The sequence below is a fragment of the Taudactylus pleione genome, unplaced genomic scaffold (assembly GCF_031769625.1).
Source record: "Taudactylus pleione unplaced genomic scaffold, aTauple2 ptg000006l, whole genome shotgun sequence".
Classification (NCBI taxonomy): domain Eukaryota; kingdom Metazoa; phylum Chordata; class Amphibia; order Anura; family Myobatrachidae; genus Taudactylus; species Taudactylus pleione.
In genome coordinates this window covers 858604-882237 of record NW_028284409.1, presented here as the reverse complement: position 1 = coordinate 882237, position 23634 = coordinate 858604, and the positions used below count along the sequence as shown (strand labels likewise).

The window sequence follows — 23634 nt, the reverse complement described above, 5'->3', positions numbered from 1 at the left end:
CCGGCATCTTTAACTCAATTGAAGGATTTGGATTTCAAGACGAGATCAAAGAAAAAGAGCATAGATTTGGATTTGAGCAAAGTCCCAAATTAAGCTTCAGACAAAGATGTGTGGTTTAATCTAGTTTTAAACAGATAAACCTTTTAAAGGTATTGTTTTATGATTGTCAATGAGTTTCATTGGCCACATAGTAAAAAAAACTTTATGCATAATACAAGAACAATATTTGGTTGCTAACTTATTCATATTGTGAGAATATATAAATATATGTTTTTAAGAATGCTTATGTTGTGATGATGAAACGGTAAAAATAAGGGTGTGATATGTATTACTGCCGGCTGCATGGTGCCTAACCCTAACCTCCTCCTGGGGATGGGGTGCCTAACCCTAACCCTCCCTCCCCCTAGCCTAACCCTAACCTCCCGGGGGGGGTGCATAACCCAAAGTCCCCCCCCCCGGGAGCCCTAGACCTAACAAAAGCGGCTGCCTGCTGCGGCGTCCGGCATCCACTCGATCGGGATGCCGGGCGTCAATCTCCTGACGTCGGGCAAATGATAGGCGTCTAAATCTAGTCGGGATAAAGTCGTCCCTAGTCGGTATAAAGCAGTCTGGAAGCTGGCGGTCGGCATTTTGACCGTCGGCTTCCAGACTACATCCCAAAATAAGAGAGTGTGTGGAAGCAAAAATTGTGCAATATAATTTACATTTGAAAATGTGATTCTTTGAAAGCAAATAAAACTCAGTAAATGATGACCATGCACTGAAATGTTTACTCATCTTTAATTGTGTACGTTCACTTCCTAATATGTTTTTGTGGTTTAAATATACTTTTTTCTGTCCTGCAAATGCATACAAAAATACAGTACATCCTTAGCTACATTTCTGCATATCTTAAACTTGTGGCACCTCACACCAGAAGGAGCAGAATAAGGACAGGCAAGCGTGAGTTGAGTAAAGGTATTTACATGTAAATGTAGTAGACTCCCTAGAGATGCAGCTTAATGTGATTTGGATAAACTCCCAGATACGCTTCTTATGAAGTGTTACTTTTGCAAGGGGAAGCAATCGGGAAGCCAACTGCCTAAATACCGGGAGCCGGCTTCCCGACTGTCTTATCCCGGCAAAGGTGAAATGCCGGGCGACTAGATGTAGACGCCCGCATTTCCCCGACGCCGGGAGACCGGCGCCCGGCATCACGATCGTAGTGATGCCGGGCGCCGCCAGCGGACAGCCGTGGGGGAGGAGGGTTAGGTTTAGGGCTCCTGGGGGGGACTTAGGGTTAGGCACCCCCCGGGAGGGATAGGGTTAGGCTAGGTGGAGGGAGGGTTAGGGTTAGGCACCCCCGGGGGGGACTTAGGGTTAGGCACCCCCCCGGGGGACTTAGGTTTAGGCAGCGGGGAAGGGGGCGGTTAGGGTTAGGCACTTAGAGGGGGGATTAGGGTTAGGCACTTGGGGGGGAAGTTAGGGTTAGGCACCCCTAAGGAGGGTTAGGGGGGCTAGGTTAGGTTAGTCTATACTTACCTATTCACAATCGGGATTTCCAGCGCTGTCAGGCTTGCGCTACTTCGAGCTCTGCTCCTGTAGGGCTGCCCCTGACGGAAATCGAACCCATACCCATTCCTTTGCAAGTACTAGATGACTGGATGATGATGATGATGAGAATGATAAGAATAATTCTGATGACAGATGCAGCCCAATCTAGCTTCTTCTCATTGGCTGGGGGTAGTGTTTCCTTGGTGAACAAGCTTTTGTGTAGTTGGTGGTAGAAGTATTTGTTTTCTGAGGTGGTTCATGTAGTGCTAGTTGAGAGTGTGGCTGTTGTGTGCTAGGTTGTAAGTCCTAGAAGTTTTGTGTAATCCCTGGTAGCTTAAAGTGGACTGTGGATCCTGTGGAAAGATAAAGTGAGAGATTAACCTTGTTGGATAGCCTGGCATCTGTGTCAGTGTTCCTCTGATGAGATTATTGTTTGAGTAAATCTGTATCTGAGCACTGTCAGTTCTGCTTGCTGTTTGTAATGGATTGTTTCTCAAATTGAGTACTTATGGTTTCCAGGTATTGCTTCTGTACTGGTGGGTGGAGCAAAAACTGCTACTGTGTTCCACCAAGGCAAATTCCTTATGGAAGGTTTGGGTAAAGAAATCCATGCTCCAAGTAGGGGGTTTATCCAATGTTTGTCATCCTTGTGAGTGGGGAGTTCATCAGAATGTGATGCCATAAGGTGGTGAGCGGGTTCATAATGTATGTGGTATGTAATTGAGGGTAAGTCAAGTGGTATGTGTAAAGAGGCATTCCTGATTGGGTGGGGAAAAATGAAGTGGTATTTGGTGGAAGGGAATTTGGTGTGTCTGACATGTGTCTGGGAAGGAATGGCCTGATTTGGAGAGATAAAGAATGATTACTCTAATGCAGATGACCAGGGTAGTGCTTAATTTAATTTCTCTATTATACTGTAGAGCAAGGGTCTTCAACCTTTGGCCCTCCAGCTGCTGTAGAGGGTTCAGTGATGAAGACATTGATGGATGAGTGATGAAGCTCTATGAGTTGTGATTAGTACAATTTCATTAGTTATCTCTATATTATATGAAGTCGCAGCAGTTTATTCGGTTTATTATTTATTTCCTTTTGGTCTATTGCAGGAAATATTTCTATTGGATTTATATTGTCAGGGTTCAGCCTAGGATCGGCTATCTCTCATCTCCGTGCCGGCTTCCCTTGACTTTCTTGTGGTCAGACGTCTGGTGCAGTGAGGCATGAGATGCTGAGTATTCTGCCTTAGGTGCTTTTGCGGACTTCCATGGTTGGCTGTGTGTTTTGGGGATCGGAGTTCCCATCATGGGCGCCGCCATGACAATTCCTCTCATGTGACAGTAACATGTGACATGTAACCAATGGTAGCATGATCTCAGTCAGCTGATGCTGTGCTCCAATAATCTGCTACCCCTGAGTATAAATCTGCCCCCAGAACTTCAGGAAGGGGCTGTTCAACTTCGCTGCTCCAGTGACTTGTGATACTCTGTGATACCAGTGTTACTCTGTGCTATTCCGTCAGAGAGTTGCTTCAGCCTGCTCACAGTTCTCCAGTTTCCTGTATTAGCTTCCATGCTAACTCTTAGTCTGAGATTTTAGCTCTCTCACAGTACTTTATATCTCTTTCCTGTGTGTCTTTGTATTTATGCCTGTCTTCTCTCTGTGTCTCACTGTGCTAATCACTAGTTAGCTCACAGCTGGACCTCCCAGCACTCTCCCAGTATTTGCCTTTGTCCAGTACCAGCATTTCTATTTCTCCCAGTATTTTGCCTTTGTCCAGTACCAGCATTTCTAGCTCTCCCAGTATTTTGCCTTTATCCAGTACCAGCATTTCTAGCTCTCCCAGTAGTTGCCTTTGTCCAGGACCAGCACTTCTAGCTTTCCCAGTATATGCCTGTATTCTCTCTGCGTCTCACTGTGCTAATCAGCTCCAGAGTCTGTTGCAGTTCCTGTACGTTTTCCTGTGTTTCCAAGCAAGCCTGCGACTGGGATTACTACAAGTGCCTGTGTCCACTTCTCTCGTGTGTCTTGTCTGTGCAGTCAGCACCCACATTTCTAGCATTGCCAATATATTCCCTGAGTCCACTCTGCTCTTGTCTGTGCAATCCCCAGTATATGTTTGTGTTTTCTTGATATTTAACTATTTCCAGTCCATGCCTAAGTTCTAGTATCCAGATTCTTCCCCTGTTGTCTAGCATTCTGTTCACCTCCAGTGTTCTAGCATTGTATATAGTTTCCGGTCTTCTGCCAATCCCAGGTACCTGTCCAGAGGGCCGCGACCTGCTCACTTGGTGCGGCAAAAACTAAATCCCAATTGGAAGGGTCACTGGAGAAAACCACCGAGTGAGTTAGACTCCGCACCTCTGGGCAGGTCTAGCCAAACCTGGGTACGGCCGCAACTAGGAGACCTAGTCCAATCACTCCCATAGTCACCCGTACCCCCTGGCTCAAAACATGCTGCAGTCCAGGAATTCACACTTGCATCTGTCAAGCTTCTTCATGGAAACTATGTGGCTCGATCACCTCCGTCACCGCCAAGTGGACATGCACTGGCACCCAAGCATTGCGACCCTCCGCGGGTCTTCCTCAAGGTAAGCCTAGATCGTGAATTCACGATCTAGGCTTACCTTGAGAAAGACCTGGGGAGGGTCGGAACGCATGGGTGCCGGTGCATATCCACTCGACAGTGACGGAGGTGATCAAGCCACACGGGGTCCGTGAAGGAGCTTGATAGATGCAAGTGTGAATTCCTGGACTGCAGCAGGTTTACACTCCTTAGTGTGTACACGCTTACAAAGAACTGTCCATTGTCAGTTTTTTTCCGTCAGCTGGAAACACACCTGATACGAAGTTTAAAGGCTACTCCAACTGTCCATGGAGACAAGCAAGGACCTTGCTATATGATTTGAAAGAGCACTGATGACATCAATTCCCACTTTTTATGTGCATTGAATATTTGTGGTGGAGGGGTCAGGATTACCTCTGAGGGTATTGGTACACTAAGCAGCTCTGTGTTTGTGATGTGCATGTGTTTAACAACCATATATTGTGATTTAAACATTTTATTGATATGAATGAGCTATGAATGACTTCTAGTACATCAATTATGACATTGCATTATAGTTTTTGATTTCTTACCCCTGAAGAAGTCTATTTATGGCCAAAATGTGTAGAATTTCTGGACCCGTGTCCATACACTAAGCGGGAGGACCCTGCCAATTGAACTCACACCTGTAAGAGTGGTGGCAGGAATATATAATCAACTCAACTATATAGTTATTGTGGATATTTTGTCACCTTCTTTATGCTGTAAGCAATTTTTAATTATGTATTTTTTTATTGAAAATTTTAAATTGCCAATTATTTATTGATCAGCCATTGGGCCTTTTTCTTGTGGGGTGATCTTTGGTGTGACGTATTTTTAGGAACATCCCGGATTTATCAGCCTTCACAATTCTACACCTTGGGGGATCCTAGTGGAAAGGACTTGTGGACACAGTAAAGATGACCAACTGATCTTATCATAGGACTTTATTGCTCTTATTTTTAAAATGTTCTTCTGTACCCTATGGTTTTTTATACATATATATACATGGCTGACGAGGTCCACTCACTCATCTTGTCCTCTCCACCCTTCACCTACCCTCTTGACCCCCTCCCTTCTCGCCTTCTATGCTCACTCTTCTCCACCACCTGCTCCCACCTTGCTCACCTTTTCAACTAATCTCTCTTCACTGGCATCTTTCCCTCATCATTCAAACATGCTCTTGTCATTCCTATTCTTAAATAACCCAACCTCGACCCGTCCTCACCCGCCAATTACCACCCCATTTCTCTTCTCTCTTTTGCCTCCAAACTACTTGAGCGGCTTATCTACAGCAGCATCACCAGCTATCTCTGACAACTCCATCCTTGATACTCTTCAATCTGGCTTTCGCCCACTTTACTCCACTGAAACTGCCCTGGCCAAAGTCACCAATGACCTTTCAGCCAAATCCAGGGGCCACTTCTCTTTGCTCATCCTCCTGGATCTCTCTGCAGTGTTCGAGACTGTGGATCATACTCTCCTCCTCCGCACCCTTCAGACCTTTGGTATCTCTAACACCATCCATGCCTGGTTCATCTCATACCTCACCAACCGCTCCTTCTCTGTGTCTGCCTCTGGCTCCACCTCCCCCCTTTCCATCCTTCCCATTGGTGTCCCGCAGGGTTCTGTCCTGGGCCCGCTGCTCTTCTCCCTGTACAACTTTACCCTAGGAGAACACATTAGCTCCTTTGGCCTCCAATACACCTCTATGCCAATGACACACAACTATACCTCTCCTCTCCTGAACTCTCCCCTACTGTCCTCCCTCAGGTATCCAGCTGCCTCTCCGCCATCTCTTCCTGAATGTCCGAGCACTCTCTGAAGCTCAACATGGACAAAACCAAACTCATAATTTTTCCCCCTAGTAGAGTCTCCACTTCAACCAATCTCGCTATCGCTGTTGACAACACCATAATCTCCCCTGTCCCCCAACTTCGCTGTTTATGTGTCCCCCTTGACTCCACCCTCTCCTTCACCTCTCACATTCAATCTCTGGCTCAATCCTGTCGGTTCCAGCTATGCAACATCGCTCGCATAGGCCTTTCCTCTCCCAGAATGCTACCAAACTGATTATTCATTCACTAATTTCTCGGCTTGACTACTGCAACCTTCTTCTTACTGGCTTCCCACATTGCCATCTTGCCCCCCTCCAGTCTGTTCTCAATGCTGTAGCTAGACTTATCTTCCTCTCCCACCATTCCACTTCTGCTGCTCCCTTCTGCCAAAACCTGTACTGGCTCCCCTTCCCCTACAGAGTCCTCTTCAAATTCCTCACTTTCACATACAAGACCCTCTCTAACTCTACTGCTCCCTACATTCTCAACCTCCTCTCCTTACATACTCCCTCCCACTCACTCCAGTCTGCCAATGACTGGACCTCTCCTCCACCCTGGTTGCTTCATCTCATGCTAGTATCCAAGATTTTGCCCATGCAACCCCCTCCACTGGAATGAGCTCCCTCGCTCGATCAGGCTCTCCCTGACCTTGCAGAGCTTCAAACGTGCACTGAAAACCCACCTGTTCATCAAAGCATACCCTTCCACCACATAACCATGTTACCAGGTCTCTGTCCCTCCTGCCTCAGCCATCTCTACCTTCCTTACTTCCTGCACTCAGGTCCCCCTCTACAGACGCATGCCTCTTGTCATCTGTCCATCTCCCCTCTCCCCTAGTTTGTAAGCTCCTAAGAGCAGGGTCCACCTCCCCACTGTCTCACAGCCTTCTTCTCTAGCACTTCTATGACAGCCTTCACCTTCAGAGCTGTACTGTGTATGGAGAATTGTGTTGCTAATTGTTACTTGTGTACTGTTTTATATTTTGGTTACTGTATTGTAATGTAATGTTCTGTGTACTCTTTACTGTATGTACGGCGCTGCGGACCACTTGTGGCGCCCTATAAATAAAATGTAATAATAATATATATATATATATGTAAATCAAGGGTGGAACTCCAGGCCTTATAAACAAAGTATTTTGCATTTAAAGCATGTCGCACAAAACCGAAGTTTCAGAGTGTACAACACTCTTTTATCTGGTCCTGGCCGTTCACGTCCGGGGCGCCGGTGCCTGGCCTGGAGGATGTGAGCTGACTGATGTTGGACCGCCAGTTGCCTAGCAACCAGTATCAACAAGAATCCACGTACATCCTCCTTGGGGCAGTCAAATCAAATAATCTATGTATATAAACCCACAACCTTAAGTATCAACATAATTGTGGCATATAGCTTCGTAAAATAATAGGACAAAGGGAACAATCAAAAGAATTACATAATGAGAAGTGTTACCAACTGTCCCCTAAATTCTAAGCAGAGGAAAAACATCACTCAATGAAATCTCTATTAAAAAAGGCATAGAGTATAAATATATATAATAATGTCTCCTTATAATATATACTTTAAAGGAATACATCCCATGGCATTTTCTCACTCTATCCATGCGGCATAATAGTGTTTAAGTCATAAATCCACTTTGCCTCCAATCTGGATAGTTTGTTGGCTCTATCTCCCCCCCGATGGAGGGTGGCACATGATCTATTATCTTATGTTTAGTCATAGACATATTATGCCCTGCTGCTCAAAAATGTCTGTCCACTGGTTGTTTCATGCACTAAACCGGAAAAGGTTTAATCCTGCCCTTATGGCAGAATGATGAAGGGCCATACGCTCTTTAAATTGTCTTGTTGTTTGTCCAATATAATACATACCACAAGGGCAGATGATGATTTATATCAACTACGTCTAGGCGCATGTTATTGTGTGTTTAATTGTATAGTCCTTACCTGTATGTGGGTACTTGAACATGGACCCTGTGTCCATATATCTACAGGTTAAACAATTTGGACAAGTGTAGCATCCAGGTTATTTACATTGTGTTCCACTTTTGTGTGCTTTAGTGAGGTTAGAGATGTCTCTGTGTACAATCATATCTCGAATATTACTGCCCCTGGTAAAGCATGCCAAGGGTTTTTTGTGCTTAAAGCACAGTGACTTCTTATCCATGGCCACAACTGGCCAAAGGGCTTTGGTCACTAGGTTTATAATTGGGCTAGCAAGGGTATATTCACTTTTCTACAGTATGATGTCTTTGGTTTCCTTTCTTTGTGGTTGTAAAAGATCTTCTCTTGGAATGCCCATGACTTCTGTTCTTTGCTTTACTAGTTGCGTTAGATTGTAGCCTCTTTGTATGAATCTCCTAATGATTTTATCTAATTCTTCACTTAGATGAACTCTATCACTAGTTATCCGTGATAGCCTCATCATCTGCGATTTGGCTAATCCATTTTTTAATACCCTAGAATGATGGCTTGATGCTGTCAGCATGGTATTTCTGTCCGTTGATTTATTAAGGACCTCTGTGTGGATTTTCTGGTTCCTAATGGTGACATGCAGGGCTGGATTAACAATGGGGCAGGTGGAGCTGCAGCTCCAGACCCTCCCATGAAAATAGGCCCACACCGCCAAGGAAGATATGCTGGAGACAGAAAAAAAATGTTTTCCTGTCACCAACAGCGGTCATCTGAGGTCCTGCCCATTTATCCCATGGCCCCAACAACCACCTTGGTCCTCTATCCCTACCCACCGGGAAGAACCTCTGAGTCCTCTGAGTTCTGGCTGCTGGACAATCAAAGAGCGGTGCAGCGGAAGGCTTTGCTTCACATGCCCTCCCTGCATTGCGTACACTGCCTCAGCCCCTTCTATATGCTATGTGATGGTACGCCATGTGATGTCACATAGATGCTGCTGCCACACAGGGCTCTATGTGGGCGGGTGTGTGCCGCTGCCTCCATTGAGCCCATGGTGGACTGAGAAGGCAGTATTGACTGAATCTTCCAGACTTCTGGAGCTTTGTCTGTAGCTGTACTGCCGGCAGCACCTGTCAGTAGGGAGACCTTCTTGTGTGGAGCAGACCCATGGAAGATGTAAGCTTGCAGGAGGAGCCGATGCTGAGGAAGAGAGAAGATGGTAAGCAAACTACGGGGGGTGAAAAGAGCAGAACACTGAGAAAGGGAGAGGTGAGGAGCACTGTAATGGACACAAAAGGGGACATAATTGTGGACACAGAGGGAGGGCACATAATAATGAACACTGAGGGGGGAATATAAATTTTGCCACCGATGAGGGGTGCATAATAATGGATCCAGAGGGGGGACATAATAATGAACATGGGTGGGCATAATAATAGACACAGAAGGGGAACGGACATAATAATCGACACGGGGCATATAATAAGGGACACAGAGTGGAACATAATATTGGACACGCAGAGGGACACACACATAATAATGGACACAGAGACACACACACATAATAATGGTCACAGAGGGGGGACATAATAATGGGAATGGGGGCATAATAACAGACACAGAGGGGGAAGGGACATAATAATCGACACAGGGGCACATAATAATGGACACAGGGTGGAATATTTTAATGGACACAGGAAGACATAATAATGGACACAGAGGGGGAACATAATAATGGACACAGAGGGGAGCACATACTAATGGACACAGATGGTGGACATAATAATGGACACGGAGGGGATCATACTAATGGACACAGGGGGGACATAATAATGGACACAGAGAAGGGGAAATGGGGACACAAAAGTGCATACAGATGAAGAGCTAGCACAATTTAGAATATACAAATTAAGTCAAGAGCACAACACAGAACATACACTTTTCTGTAAAAAGAACTGGTTATTATATAAAAAGTTGTTTTTAAAATCAAGTCCAAGAGTTGCAGAAAAAAATCTTGGTTCTTCATATCATTATTTGAATGATCTGTAAGAATTCTTGCATGCTTATCAAGCCACTGTTATGAGGAATGGATGTATATAAGCTGCATACATCAACTACACATAATGTTACCAATACACTGTAGGTAGTTCTTGTAGATTATTAAGTAGTGTCAATAGGTATGTAGTATCCTTTAAAAATGTAGCTTGTTGTATGTATGACTGTAAAACAAAAATCCAGCTGTGAAATTGTTTGGAAAAGTGATCCCTTGGTAGATATGATGGGTCTACCAGGGGGATCCTGGAGGTTTTCATGATTTTTGGCACTGTGTAAATAACCGGCACAATGGGGTAATCCGTGGTGAGTGCCCTCCAGATTTTTTCAGTTAATTTGCCACTTTCTTTGGCTTGTAATGAAACTTCATCCAATTTCTTTTTGTATATTGAAGTGGGATCTCGATTTAATTTTTGATATTTGTAGCCATCAAACAGTTGATTTTCTATCTCCCTCATGTAATTTGCGAGATTTTGAACCACTATGTAAGCTTGATCTGATACTTCTGGTGGTAGAACAGGCTGGTAGAGAGCTGGAAAATACAAAGCAGAAAATAAGGGCGTTTGAAAATGAACATAAACAGACTTTGGAACATGACGTATCACAAAATTAGTATAATAAATGACAACAACAGTGTGATAATTTAAAAAAATGTGTAGTTGATGTATGCAGCGTATATACAGTACGTCCATTCCTCACAGTGGCTTGACAAGCATGCAAGAATTTTTACAGATCAATCAAATTTATGATATGAACCAAGATCTTTTTCTGCAACTCTTAAAAAGAAACTACTTTTTATATAATAACCTGTTCTTTTTGCAGAAAACTGGCTGTATGATGGGGTCCAATGTGGCCCCATCATATGCCAATATTTACATGTTCTAGCAAGAGAAAGTCTTGTTCCTCAGCAATCCAGAGATTAAAAAACACACTTTGCTTTATATGCAATACATAGATGATTTGATAATACCTTGGACAGGTGGTAATGCAGCTTTTCACAAAAATGATGGAAGACATCAACTCTTTTAACACAGAATGAAAATTTACATTCCAAAGCAGCTCAAAAAAGATTAATTATTTGGATGTCCATATCACCATTAGGAACCAGAAAATACACACAGAGGTTTTTAACAAATCAACAGAGAGAAATACCATGCTGACAGCATCAAAAATGGATTAGCCAAGTCACAGATGATGAGGATATCCCAGATAACTAGTGACAGAGATCAACTAAGTGAAGAATTAGATAAAATCATTAGAAAATTCGTACAAAGAGGCTACAATCTAACGCATCTACAAAAGCAAAAAATGGAAGTCATGGGCATTCCAAGAGAAGATCTTTTAAAACCATGATGAATGGAAATCAAAAACATTGTACTGTGGAAAGGTGAATACACCCTTGCTAGCCCAATTATAAATCGAGTGACCAAAGCCCTTTGGCCAATCGTGGCCATGGATAAGGAGTCACTGTGCTTTAAGCACAAAAACCCTTGGCACGCATTACCAGGGGCAGTAATATTTGAGATAAGATTGTACACAGAGACATCTCTAACCTCACTAAAGCACACAAAAGAGGAACACAATGTAAATAACCTGGATGCTACACTTGTCCAAATTGTTTAACCTGTAGATATATGGACACAGGTCCATGTTCAAGAATCTACATACAGGGATGGACTATAAAATTAAGCACACATTACTGTGCACCTCGACATACGTGATATACATCATCATCATCATCTGCCCTTGTGGTATGATGTATTATATTGGACAAGCAACAAGACAATTTAAAGAATGTATGGCCCTTCATCATTCTGCCATAAGGACAGCACTAAATGGGAACAGCATGGAACAACCAGTGGCCAGACATTTTTAAGCAGCAGGGCATAATATGTCTATGCTTAAACATAAGATAAAAGATCATGTGCTTTCCTCCATGAGAGGGGGGGGGGGGGTGGAGATAGAGCCAACAAACTGACCAGATTGGAAGCAAAGTGGATTTATGAATTAAACACTATTATGCCACATGGATTGAATGAGAAAATGCCATGGAATGTATTCCTTTAAAGTATAAGTTATAAGGAGACATTATTATATATATTTACATGTAATCCCGATAATTAACATTGTGAATTGACCACATTATCATATTGCAGTGGTATTCCACTTACCAGTTAATTCTTTTGTCCATTTTTATAGACCATTATTATACAGCTATTATTTGATTATCAGTTTGAAAATAATTAGATCCAATATATACCTATCATCATATATTTTCTCTATATCCATGTATATTTTATTTTTCAGTTGTTAACATGAAAATATATTCAACATTCAGTTGTTTGTATGTTTTGTTGAATAAATGACATAAAAATCGGTTTTGTGATTATTTATGTCACGTGATATTAGCTTTATGCAAATGCAGGATATGATTAGAATTATATATCTAATAATTATGTAGAAATATGCAAAGATATAGAATTTAAAGACACTTTATTTTTCACATGTCTGCATGTCTGTGTGACATAACCAGTAACTGGTGACTGTTTGTGACTTTATAACCAGTAATAACACATGTACTGTACAAACTCTTTAAACATAACAAATTACAGTGTTCTAAGTACCTAACATTTTCTGTGCTGTTAATCCTTAGATTAAGATATTAAAACAAAATTATCAGTATATATCTAATAGTATTGCTTTATATTTGTATACATTTATGTAATAGTCTGCTTTTAGCTTAATACAGTATCAGAGGTTTTTTAGTATGTATCAAACTAAACAAATAAATGTACTTCTAAAAGCTATTTAAGCTACGCATTCTTCTTCACAGTGCTTTGCAAAGATGATCTCGTAGGATTTCAAGTAAAAGCTTTTGCTAAGTGCAGTAATTCTAATGGATATTTAAATAAATACAGTCATAAAGAATGTACAAGACTACTTCTTTCTGTACAGTGAGAACTGTTTTATTGTCCTCATATAAAACAGTTCTATACTGCTACAAGTGCCAATCCAGATAGTATATGCTCTAATGTTCAAAACATTTTTATTTACTCAATTTGTTTGTTATTTTTTAGTTCTGGCTTTTAAAATATGTAGTATTCTTCTTCAAATGATTTTCACTTCCACTACAGACCAAGAGCAGAAAAAATTAACCACATCTCAATAAAACATATGTGGCTCTATAAAATTAATATGTGTGCAGAAGATTTCTGAGTGTAACCCACCTTTGAGAAATTCCTGTTTAGTGACCTGTGTCCCATAGTTAGTGGCATAGATATTAGCACCTTGGACTGAGATTGAGAGTTAGTGGCATGATCTAAGGTTTTAGTGTGCCCCCCAAAGCTGGTAATTGACCTTATTAAGTAGTCAAAGGGTAAATGCTGACCCAAGTTTGATAGTGGGAAAACAAAAGAGAATAGAAGTAGAGCATTACCGTGGCCAAAATTCAGAGTGGGAGACTAGTGTGAGCCATGTGGAGCTGCAGAGACATCACATTCATTTACAAGCATGGTGTGTCTTGTGCGTCAAGCTAGAGACTCATTTAAATCTTGTTAAAGAGTAGAGATGTGAGGAGAGGTCATCTGTACTTAATGATAAACCCCAGTAACTGTAATCTGCGTGGATCCCCTAGGCCTAATAAGAGACATGTGAGATTGAGAGATGAAGAGACTCAATGTTATAAGTTGAGGTGATCTACTGAAGAGGGCAGATTTAGAAGTCATGAGGCAGACCAACCTCCCCAGGACCAGTGAGAGTCAGCTCTTGTGCAGGACTGCAGTAGTTGTCTGTTATTTATTTCAGCAAGTTAGCATATGCAGGAGGAATTCAATAAAATAGTAACGTTTGTTGAGAAATTAGTTAATTACAACATCTGTAATAAAATTTTACTATTACCCAGTTGGTTCTTGGAACCTAGCCAAGGCTGATGTCAGGTCTTTCCTCTGTAAAACTAGTGCTAGGAAGGCTGCCGGTCCTGACTATATTCCAGACAAGGTTTTGCATGAGTGTGCTTATCAATTATCAGGTATCCTCATGATTATTTTTAATTTATCACTTACCCAAGGTATTGTTCCGGATTGTTTTAAAATTACTACAATTATCCCAGTCCCTAAAACCACGTCCATTTCTGGCCTAAATGATTTTAGTCCTATTGCTCTTACTTCGTTAATCATGAAGTGCTTTAAGCAATTGGTTTTGGCATGGCTTAAGGGTGGCAACCCAGATGTGGATATCAATTTGCATATAGATCTAATATATCTACTGAAGATATGGTTATGGTTCTTCACAAGGTATTGTGTCATCTAGAGAACAAGGATTGTTACGCTAGATTGTTGTTTGTGGACAACAGTTCTGCTTTCAACACTGTGGTACTGTCTATACTTATTGCTAAACTCCAAGCAATTGATTTTGATGTGCCTATCTGTAATTGGATGTTAGATTTCCTGACTGACCGTTTGCAGTCGGTTAGGTTGGGAGATCTGCTTTTGACTCCAATTGTGAATATAGGAGTACCCCAAGGTTGCGTTTTAAGGCCCTTCCTATACTCCTTGTATACATCAGATTGTGTCTCTAGTTCAGAATCAAATCTCATCATGAAATTTGCTGACAACACCACGATTGTGAGTTTGATCACTTATGAGGACAAGGAAAGTTATAGAGCGGAGGCAGATCAACTTGTTAGGTGGGGAGAGGACAACAAGCTGCTGTTTAACAGTAAAAAACTAAAGAGGTGGTGGTATATTTTAGGAGGTCCAGGAAAAGTGTCCCCCATCCCTTATTCTTGAATGGTGTTGAAGTGGAGAGGGTTGGTGGTTTTAAGTTTCTTGGTATTCATTTTTCTGAGGACTTGTCATGGTCTTCGCATATCTCTTCAGTGGTGGGAAAGGCTCAGCAATGCCTCTATTTTCTTAGGAAATTAAAAGCAAGTAGATTATCTAGGCCATTATAGGTGAATTTCTATTGTGCTATAAATGAGAGCCTTTTGACTTATTCTATCACTGTTTGGTATGGGAATTACAAGTGTTTGGATCGTAGATCATTGGCTAGGGTGATTAAAGCAGATGAAAGAATTATTGGTCTATGTTTACCTAGACTAGAAGATATTTATACTAAAAGGTGTGCTTCGAAAGCAAATAAGATTGTTGCCGATTACAGCCACCCATGTCATTCTTTGTTCTTTTTTTTGCCTTCTGGTAAGCGTTTTAGATGTCTGAGGTGTCTCACTAGCAGGATGTGAAATAGTTTCTTCCCTGTTGCAATTATTAGTTTAAGTCTTTAAATTTGTTTTATGTAATTTTATGTAATTTTATGTGAGTATTTTGCATTACATTTTTGCTGACGCATTGTATGTGGATGTGACAATAAATTGATTTGATTTGATCTGATTTGAAAAATCCTGTATTTGCCCCTGGAAGCCTTCACAGATCAGTGAGATCCGTGAAGGCTTCTACCTGTGTGTTAAAAAAAATTATGTGCACCCCCTCCCCAGAAGCACAACCAGCCCTGGGCTCTGTACAGCTTGTGCTGGTTTTTAGAATAAAGGGAACAAAATGCGTAGGGGTCCCTGTATTTTAAGTACCAGCACGGGGCTTTTCACAGGGGCCCCATACGCATTTTGTCCCCAGTATTTTAAAAACCAGCATGGAGAGAGGGTGCACATCTTTTTTTTGTTTTGTTTTTTTTAAGTATTTTCATATGTATACACAGAAACATGCACATATCTCATGGATATGTGCATGTTTCTGTGTTACTCTGACCTGCTCAGGATATATTTGCTATACTGAAGCTGGTCTATTGTTTTTGTGAGTTCTATGTGCGAGTGAAGCACTCACATTCTATTACATTGCCCGAGTTCTATTTAGAGATGGGAAAACATCTGGATGCGAGAGGCTTTTTTGCAAGAAATAGTAAAACCTGAAAAATGCGAGTTATACTATAGTCGCACCCTATTACATTTGAGAGTGAGTAAAAAATGCGAGTTTAGCGTTAAACTCTCATTTTTAACAATTTTGCAACCTATTATATTTGGCCCATAGTATATACTGTAAATTACAACCTTTTATTCCTAAACAGTTTATTTATTTAATATGAATAGGTCTATCTATTAAAAAGTTGCTGGTTTAGCTAAAAATAGGCCAGGCCAGGCCAGATGATACTGTAGCTTCTCCATGCTTTGCATGCATGGCCATAGTAGACCAGGACTGGCCTGAGAAGTGGTAAGTCTCTGTTTACCGCTTCCAGCCAAGCAGCTCAGTTCCCAAGCAAATTGGGCAGAAAAAGATTTCTTGCAGCAATAGAATAGCTTTGTGTATATTGATACATAGGTCCTTAAATTTCATTTTTTGATTTTCAAGTATTTTTAAATGTACCCAAATCAGATTAAACATTTTTTCAGCATAAAAGCGTAAATTCACCTATAGACTTCATTATTAAAATGATAAGATTTTATTTCTGTTTTTTCAGCATAAAAGCGTAAATTCACCTATAGACTTCATTATTAAAATGATAAGATTTTATTTCTGTAAATATTATACAGTACATCCCCCATGCCTCTGTATATACCGGGATTTTCATGCAAGCGCTAACTAACAAATATGCTGCTCACACTTCTTCCTGATCTGTGTAAGTCTACAGCAGCAACAGATAAAGATTTCACTATTTAACTGTATTACACACTTTATTACTTGTGTGGTGGGAAGAATATAGCAAGAAAATATGTGGGTTGCAGGTCCCATATAACCACTTACTGTAACTGATGTGGCCGTATGGGATGTGAATGCAGCCAGCTGTGCTTGAGCTGACAAGGTGCCACCGCACCACCTCGAGGTGTTTTTGAAGAGGAATTCTGTTCTACACATGTGCAGAATGGATCTTCTCTGACTCCCCAGACTTTCCTGCGGACCCGACAATTTCTGACAGTGAATCATCAGTTAAGTGTTTAAGCTGTATTTCTTTTATTACATTTCAGGATACTCTACAAAAGGGGAAAAAGCACATTTATTTAATTGGGCTTATAACAAGTCTATCTGGTACTATCCACTTGTAATTATAAACTTTGTAAATGTTTCACACTAGAATTAATATTTGGCTCAGAAAACACATATAACAAGGTACTGTAGTCCAAGGACTATCTCACAGACAGCTCTGCATGGCCAGATATACTACTTGTCACTGATAGGAGGAGATTTTTAAATCTCTCTGTGAATCATTATCAGACAAATTATTATGTTATTATTTATTAATTACTGATGGTATACAGCACAAATCAGTAAAAGTGGGGTGGTATAAGTATTATTCAGTTAAGTAATACAATAATTTCTAATTCATTACTAGATTTTGCTTTCCCTACGGTATGAATTTCTGTGTGGTTTTTTTTGGGTTTTTTTCCACTTTGGTGTCTGTACTCCATTAAACTAATCAACAAGATGCCCAAATTGGCTTTGTAAAATGTACTCACATGCTGCTTTACATCGTTCCTTACCAAATACCCTCTTACTTGCCCTCTTTCAACTGCAATATGCCCGAAAAGCAATCGCTCTGAAACTGTAAACCTTATCACTGAATATAGATTTACTGAGTATACACTACTTCTATCTCATTTCAGGAAAAGTTTCCTATCATATTGTAAATAATATGAACCATAAAGAAATATATAGAGTTCACTTTAAATAGCCCTGGCTTGGAACCCAGAATGAAACATTATAGTAAAGGTACTGTAGTGGTAAGAGAAACAAATGATGGAGCTTGATTACAGGAGATCGTGTGGTATGTGAAATGTTATATTGCTGCCAACTGGAGTAACATGGCTTTTAATTTCAACATTGTTCACGCCAATGTCAAGAAGTAGAATGTTCAGAATATGGTATGGCAACATGTGGCATTGCAACTACAGATTTTGCATATTACTAGACAAATCATTCCTCAAGTGATTTATGTATTCTTTGAAGTTATTGTTTGAAATAACAGGTGCTAGATCAGAAATTCCTTTATTTTACAATGTACTTCTTCCAATGCTGAAATACACCTCTGTGTTCTGAATGCTGTTCATATATTCATAAATTCTCTGTCATTTCTATGCAGACTTATATGACAAAGCTGTAAAGTTGAATGAAACACTGGGCATACAGAACAAAACACAGGACAAGAGTTTCCAGGAGCTGCAGAGGGACGTTGACAAGATGATGGCTGAGCTCAGGAGAAGAATGTTTAAGAACCAGGAGAAAACAGCCGCAGATGAGCTAAAGTAAGTGCCGTAATTACAATATAACCGGAAAACAGTAACATATCGAGCTCAGTTTGCTTCTTTCAGGAACATCTGTAAATGTGTGTACTAAATAAGTACCCGATATCTGAATGTTATTAGTTTTATATTATCACCAAGTTAGTCTAATGATGATGATAAACACAGTGTATAGCAATGAACAGAAAAACAGCAGATTTTTCCAATTGCTCATGGTGTTCGTGTATCAGTGATAAATGCCAATTACACAGTTCTGGGAAAAAGGAATAAAACATTTTGATTTCTAATTAAGAGGCTTTTTTATTCCTCAGAAAGATAATATTGTATTTGTATAATATGTATAATTTGTATAATATGTCAGCAACATGCTGTGACCAACAACTACACACAATGTTCAGGACTTTGGCATTTTTCTAAATCAAGTCTTATTCTCTTTGTATTGAATTGGAGCCATATTCACTTCTTGGAAATAAGCAAATCATCCAGTTATAATTGTGATATTGGTCACATTATATTTTCAGTAAATTAGCTCATAGATTTTTATCAACATCTAAAGAAACATAAAAAATACAAACATTTTTAAAGAAAAACTTTCCCTTCATTGGTCTTATTGAACCCACGTGACACATTTTAAGTTAGACTAGAAGAAACAGTACACAATGCAGGTTATATAGGAATATCTGCAGAGGCTTTCCTAGCAGTGTGGTATATTTTGTTAACATTCTTAATGTCAACATGGTCATTCATCGTGTCAACACTGATGAAATGCCAACATGGTTAGAACGTTGAGAAAATATCCTTGGTGGTCTAGTGGTGAATTACCTGGTACAGCGGGTTCGGTGGCTCCAACAATGTCTTTGGGTCCAGCAGTCAGCTGATGATGACTTCAGATGAATCCAGCAACACTTCAGGTGGTAAGTATGCCTAACCCCTAACCTCCCCTTCCACAGCCTAACTCTAACCTTCTGCAGGCCAGTCTGTGCAGAAAGTCAACATTTCACATGAACTTCTGCAAAGGCCTGCACACACTCCTACTCAGCCTGACCTGCACATGTTCCTGATTAGCACCTTACACTCCTACACCTGCCGAGACCTGCACACACTTCTACTCAGCCCCTTACACTCCTACTCAGCACCATATACTACTCCTCTTGCTGACACATGCACATAATCCTACTCAACAATTTACACTCGTACAACAGTCAAACCTGCATACACTCCTACTCAGCCACTTACACTCCTACACTTGCCAGACCAGCACACGTTCCTGATTAGCACCTTACACTATTACACCTGTCGAGACCTGCACACACTTCTACTCAGCCCCTTCACTCTTACACTTGCCAGACCTGCACACATTCCTGATTAGCACCTTACACTCCTACACCTGCCGAGACCTGCACACACTCCTCCTCAGCCCCTTAAACTCCTACTCAGCACCATATACTACTCCTCTTGCTGACACATGCACATAATCCTACTCAACAATTTACACTCGTACAACAGTCAAACCTGCATACACTCCTACTCAGCCACTTACACTCCTACACTTGCCAGACCAGCACACGTTCCTGATTAGCACCTTACACTATTACACCTGTCGAGACCTGCACACTTCTACTCAGCCCCTTTCACTACAACTCTTGCAAAGGTGTGCACACACTCCTACTCAGCCACTTACACTCCTACACCTGCCTGACCTGCACACAATCCTGATTAGCACCTTACACTCCTACACCCGCAAAGACCTACACACAATCCTGATTAGCACCTTACACTCCTACACCTGCCTGACCTGCACACAATCGTGATTAACACCTTACACTCCTATGCCTGCCAAACCTACACACACTCCTCCTCAGCCCCTTACACTCCTACTCCTGCAGCCTGCACACACTCTTACTCAGCACCTTACACTCCTGCACCTGCCTGATCTGCACACACTCCTACTCAGCCCCTTACACTACTACTCCTGCACACACTTCTACTTAGCTACTTACACTACTACTCCTGCCGACAGCTGCACACACTCCTACTCAGCCCCTTACACTACTACTCCTGCACACACTTCTACTCAGCACCTTACACTACTACTCCTGCCGACACCTGCACATACTCCTACTCAACAACTTACAATCATACAACAGCCAAACCTGCGTACACTCCTACTCAGCCCCTTACACTACTACTCCTGCACACACTTCTACTCAGCACCTTACACTACTACTCCTGCCGACACCTGCACATACTCCTACTCAACAACTTACAATCATACAACAGCCAAACCTGCGTACACTCCTACTCAGCACCTTACACTACTACTCCTGCAGAGACCTGCACACACTCCTACTCAGCACCTTGTACTCCTAAACCTGCTGAGACCTGCACACACTCCTACTCAGCACCTTGTACTCCTAAACCTGCTGAGACCTGCACACACTCCTACTCAGCCTCTGACACTACTACTCCTGCAGAGGCCTGCACATACTCTTAATCTGGCACCTTACGCTCCTGCTCCTGCAGTGGCCAGAGCACACTACTACTCAGCCTCTTACACTCCTACTCCTGCAGAGACCTGCATATACTTCTACTCAGCATCCTTACACGCGTTCACCTGCTATAGGTATAACCACTGCACTTGAGCCTAAATGTATATCTAATGAGATAATTACCTCACCTTCCAAAGGATACGTCGAAATATTATGAAACAGTATATTACAGAACTCAGAGAGTCCTAAGGGAAGGGGTGCTACCAAAGATAGTGTATTGATACATGTCACTAAGCAAGGAATGGGGAAAGTGGGAAAATAAATCTTTATATCGGTGCACACAAGTGATACATCAAAAAGTATGTTAAAATATAACTTTTATTATAATGCCAGATAAAATTATATTCCAAATTTCAAAAGTTCATATAAAACAAATGAGAAGCAAGCAAAATGAAATATCCCGATCACACTGGCAGCTATATATTATCTACCTGACTGCAATGAGTTAAAGTGTTGTTGAACTAATTACTGATCTTTACACGCTATAGTGGGAACTTACCCTGTGGGGAGACCTGACTATACATCAATTACCTTCTAAAATAACCATCGATGATAAAACAGCACTTTAGCCAGTACTGTTATTAAATTATATTAGATTATCTGGCTCTGACATTATTTGAGAGATGCTGTTATATCAGTAAATAGTAACTATTGCAGTGCATGTTGTTAGACACAATGTATATCATTGTAATACATTGTGAACTCTATGTAATCATCCTACAGTACTTTTGAAACAATTATGTTGAGAGGCAACTCTTAATAGGAGTACACAGTAGGTAATAGAAACTAGTTTGTTTTTTTTCCCACAAAGGAATCTATACTATCAAAGTATAGAATCAGTGTGAAAAATTATTTTCTTTTGGGATCAGAAAGAACTAATATTTACATTGGTACAGCAGCCATATAGAACCCTTATAGGACACATAGGACGGTATTCAATTAGTTTTGCACCCGTGGGAAAGTTTTGCCTGCCAGACTTTTCACCGACATCGCGTGTTGTGGACGTGGAAACTTATCGTGCACGGCCACGCTTTCCGCCGTATTCAATTGCAAAACAGGTGAAAACGGCAAGCGGCGAATGCAGAACAGGCGGAAAGTACTGTCAGACTTGGGGAAATCAGCCATACCCCCCAAAAAGATGCACTAACATTGGAGATGAATGTAGAAGTGTTCCAATAACCCTAATAAAACTATTTGGGGTACTGAAGTTGTTTACAATCCTTGTTATTAGCATCCTTGCAAAAGTTGTGAAGAATGGCATTAAGCAATATTTTTTGGTGAAAATAAGTGTAGCCATCAAGTTTGGGGTGGTTGAAAATGGGTACTAGCATATTTTAATGTCTCTAACATGAAGTTTTAGAAAAGTGAAATTCTCCAGTCATACAAGCGCCTGCAATCCCAAAAACACTTGGCCCTATTTAGAGAACCCCCAGAAGCTTATTTCGCTAGTTTTTGAAGTTGTCCCCCCACTTTTGTAATTTTTGCCCCCCAATTTCAAAGGCATTTTTCGGGGGGATCCTGGATTTTTTTAAATCTTTTTTTGGGTGAATTGTCCGTTGGGGGGTGTACCAAGAATTTTTAGTGGTTTCCCAACATCTGCACCCCAAAATATAGATTTTACACTTTTTTTTCACCTGCTATTCTGTGGAGAAAAAGTATCGCCTATTTCAGTTCCTTGACTTTCCGCATAGGTGTAAACGGAATAGGATTGAATTCGGAGAAAAAAAAGGCAAAATTATCGCTAAAAACCACGCGAAAACGGCTTTTCACTTATAATTTAATACGGCCCATAGTCTTTACATGCAATAATTTTGTATGATCACTGTACGTATAGCATGAATTAATATACGAAAAATAAAGAACAAGAAGCACCAGCAGAACAACTGTTTTAAAACACATATTTATTCTTCTGGGGGTTTTTTGTTTTATTTTGATCGCTTCTTATTTGTTTTATATGAATTTTTGAAATTTGGAATATAATTTTATCCAGCATTATAATAAAAGTTATATTTTAACATACTTTTTGATATATCACCTGTATCCACCGATATAAAGTTTTTCTTTTCCCGCTTTCCCCATTCCTTGCTTAGTGACACTTTCACCTGCTGAAGCCTGCACACCCTCCTACTCATACTCAGTTCCTTATACTCCTACACCTGCCGAGACCTACACACATTCCTACTCAGCACCTTACAATCCTACACCTGCCGAGACCTGCACACATTCCTACTACTACACCTGCCGAGAACTGCACACATTCCTACTCAGCACCTTACAATCCTACACCTGCCGAGACCTGCACACATTCCTACACCTACACCTGCCGAGACCTGCACACATTCCTACTCAAACAGAGCCGAAAGCTCTCCCACTGACATCACTTGTGATGTCAGTGGGGTCGCCCCCAGATGGTAGGCGTTCTCATGGGAACGCCACCATTGGGCTGCCACCACCCCAGCCCGCCCACCAAAGGGGGCGTGCTGTCACTTAACATCGACAGCACGGCCCCTTTGGTGCGAGACCCGGAGTGACGGATTGCTCTTCACTATCCGGGTCTCGCGCATGCGCACAACGGAGCCGGCTCCGTCGTGCGCATGCGCTCTGGGCCACCGTCAACCTGGTTGCGAGCGCTCAGCACTTGCGACCGGGTCTGAATAAGGCCCTGAGTCTGCACATGAGCACTCTCCTCTCTTAAAACACCCCTGCCTGGATGGCTTCCCCAGTTGCCCACAATTATCTCCTACGTATACTTTGCATGAGTTTGGATATCCATCAATGTGTAATAATGTAAAATCAGCGTGTCTTGTGGTGAGCATCCTGTATGCTTTGCAAATGATCTCTGGTGTTTGCAGGGTTTTTGGAAATACTGGTCAAAACTAACAAATATGATTTATTTTTAGGAGCAGGTTAGTTTGATGTAAAATATTAGGATTTT

At 41.3% G+C, this 23634-nt stretch overlaps 1 protein-coding gene across 1 annotated transcript in view; it reads left to right on the top strand.

The window, feature by feature from the left end:
* Positions 1-23634, top strand: part of LAMA2 (laminin subunit alpha 2) — a 901593-nt gene that overhangs the window by 709938 nt on the left and 168021 nt on the right. Inside the window, exon 37 of the mRNA XM_088452064.1 lies at positions 17991-18153. Within this exon, the coding sequence (XP_088308190.1) occupies positions 17991-18153 (163 nt within the window). The remainder of the gene's footprint in view (positions 1-17990; positions 18154-23634) is intronic.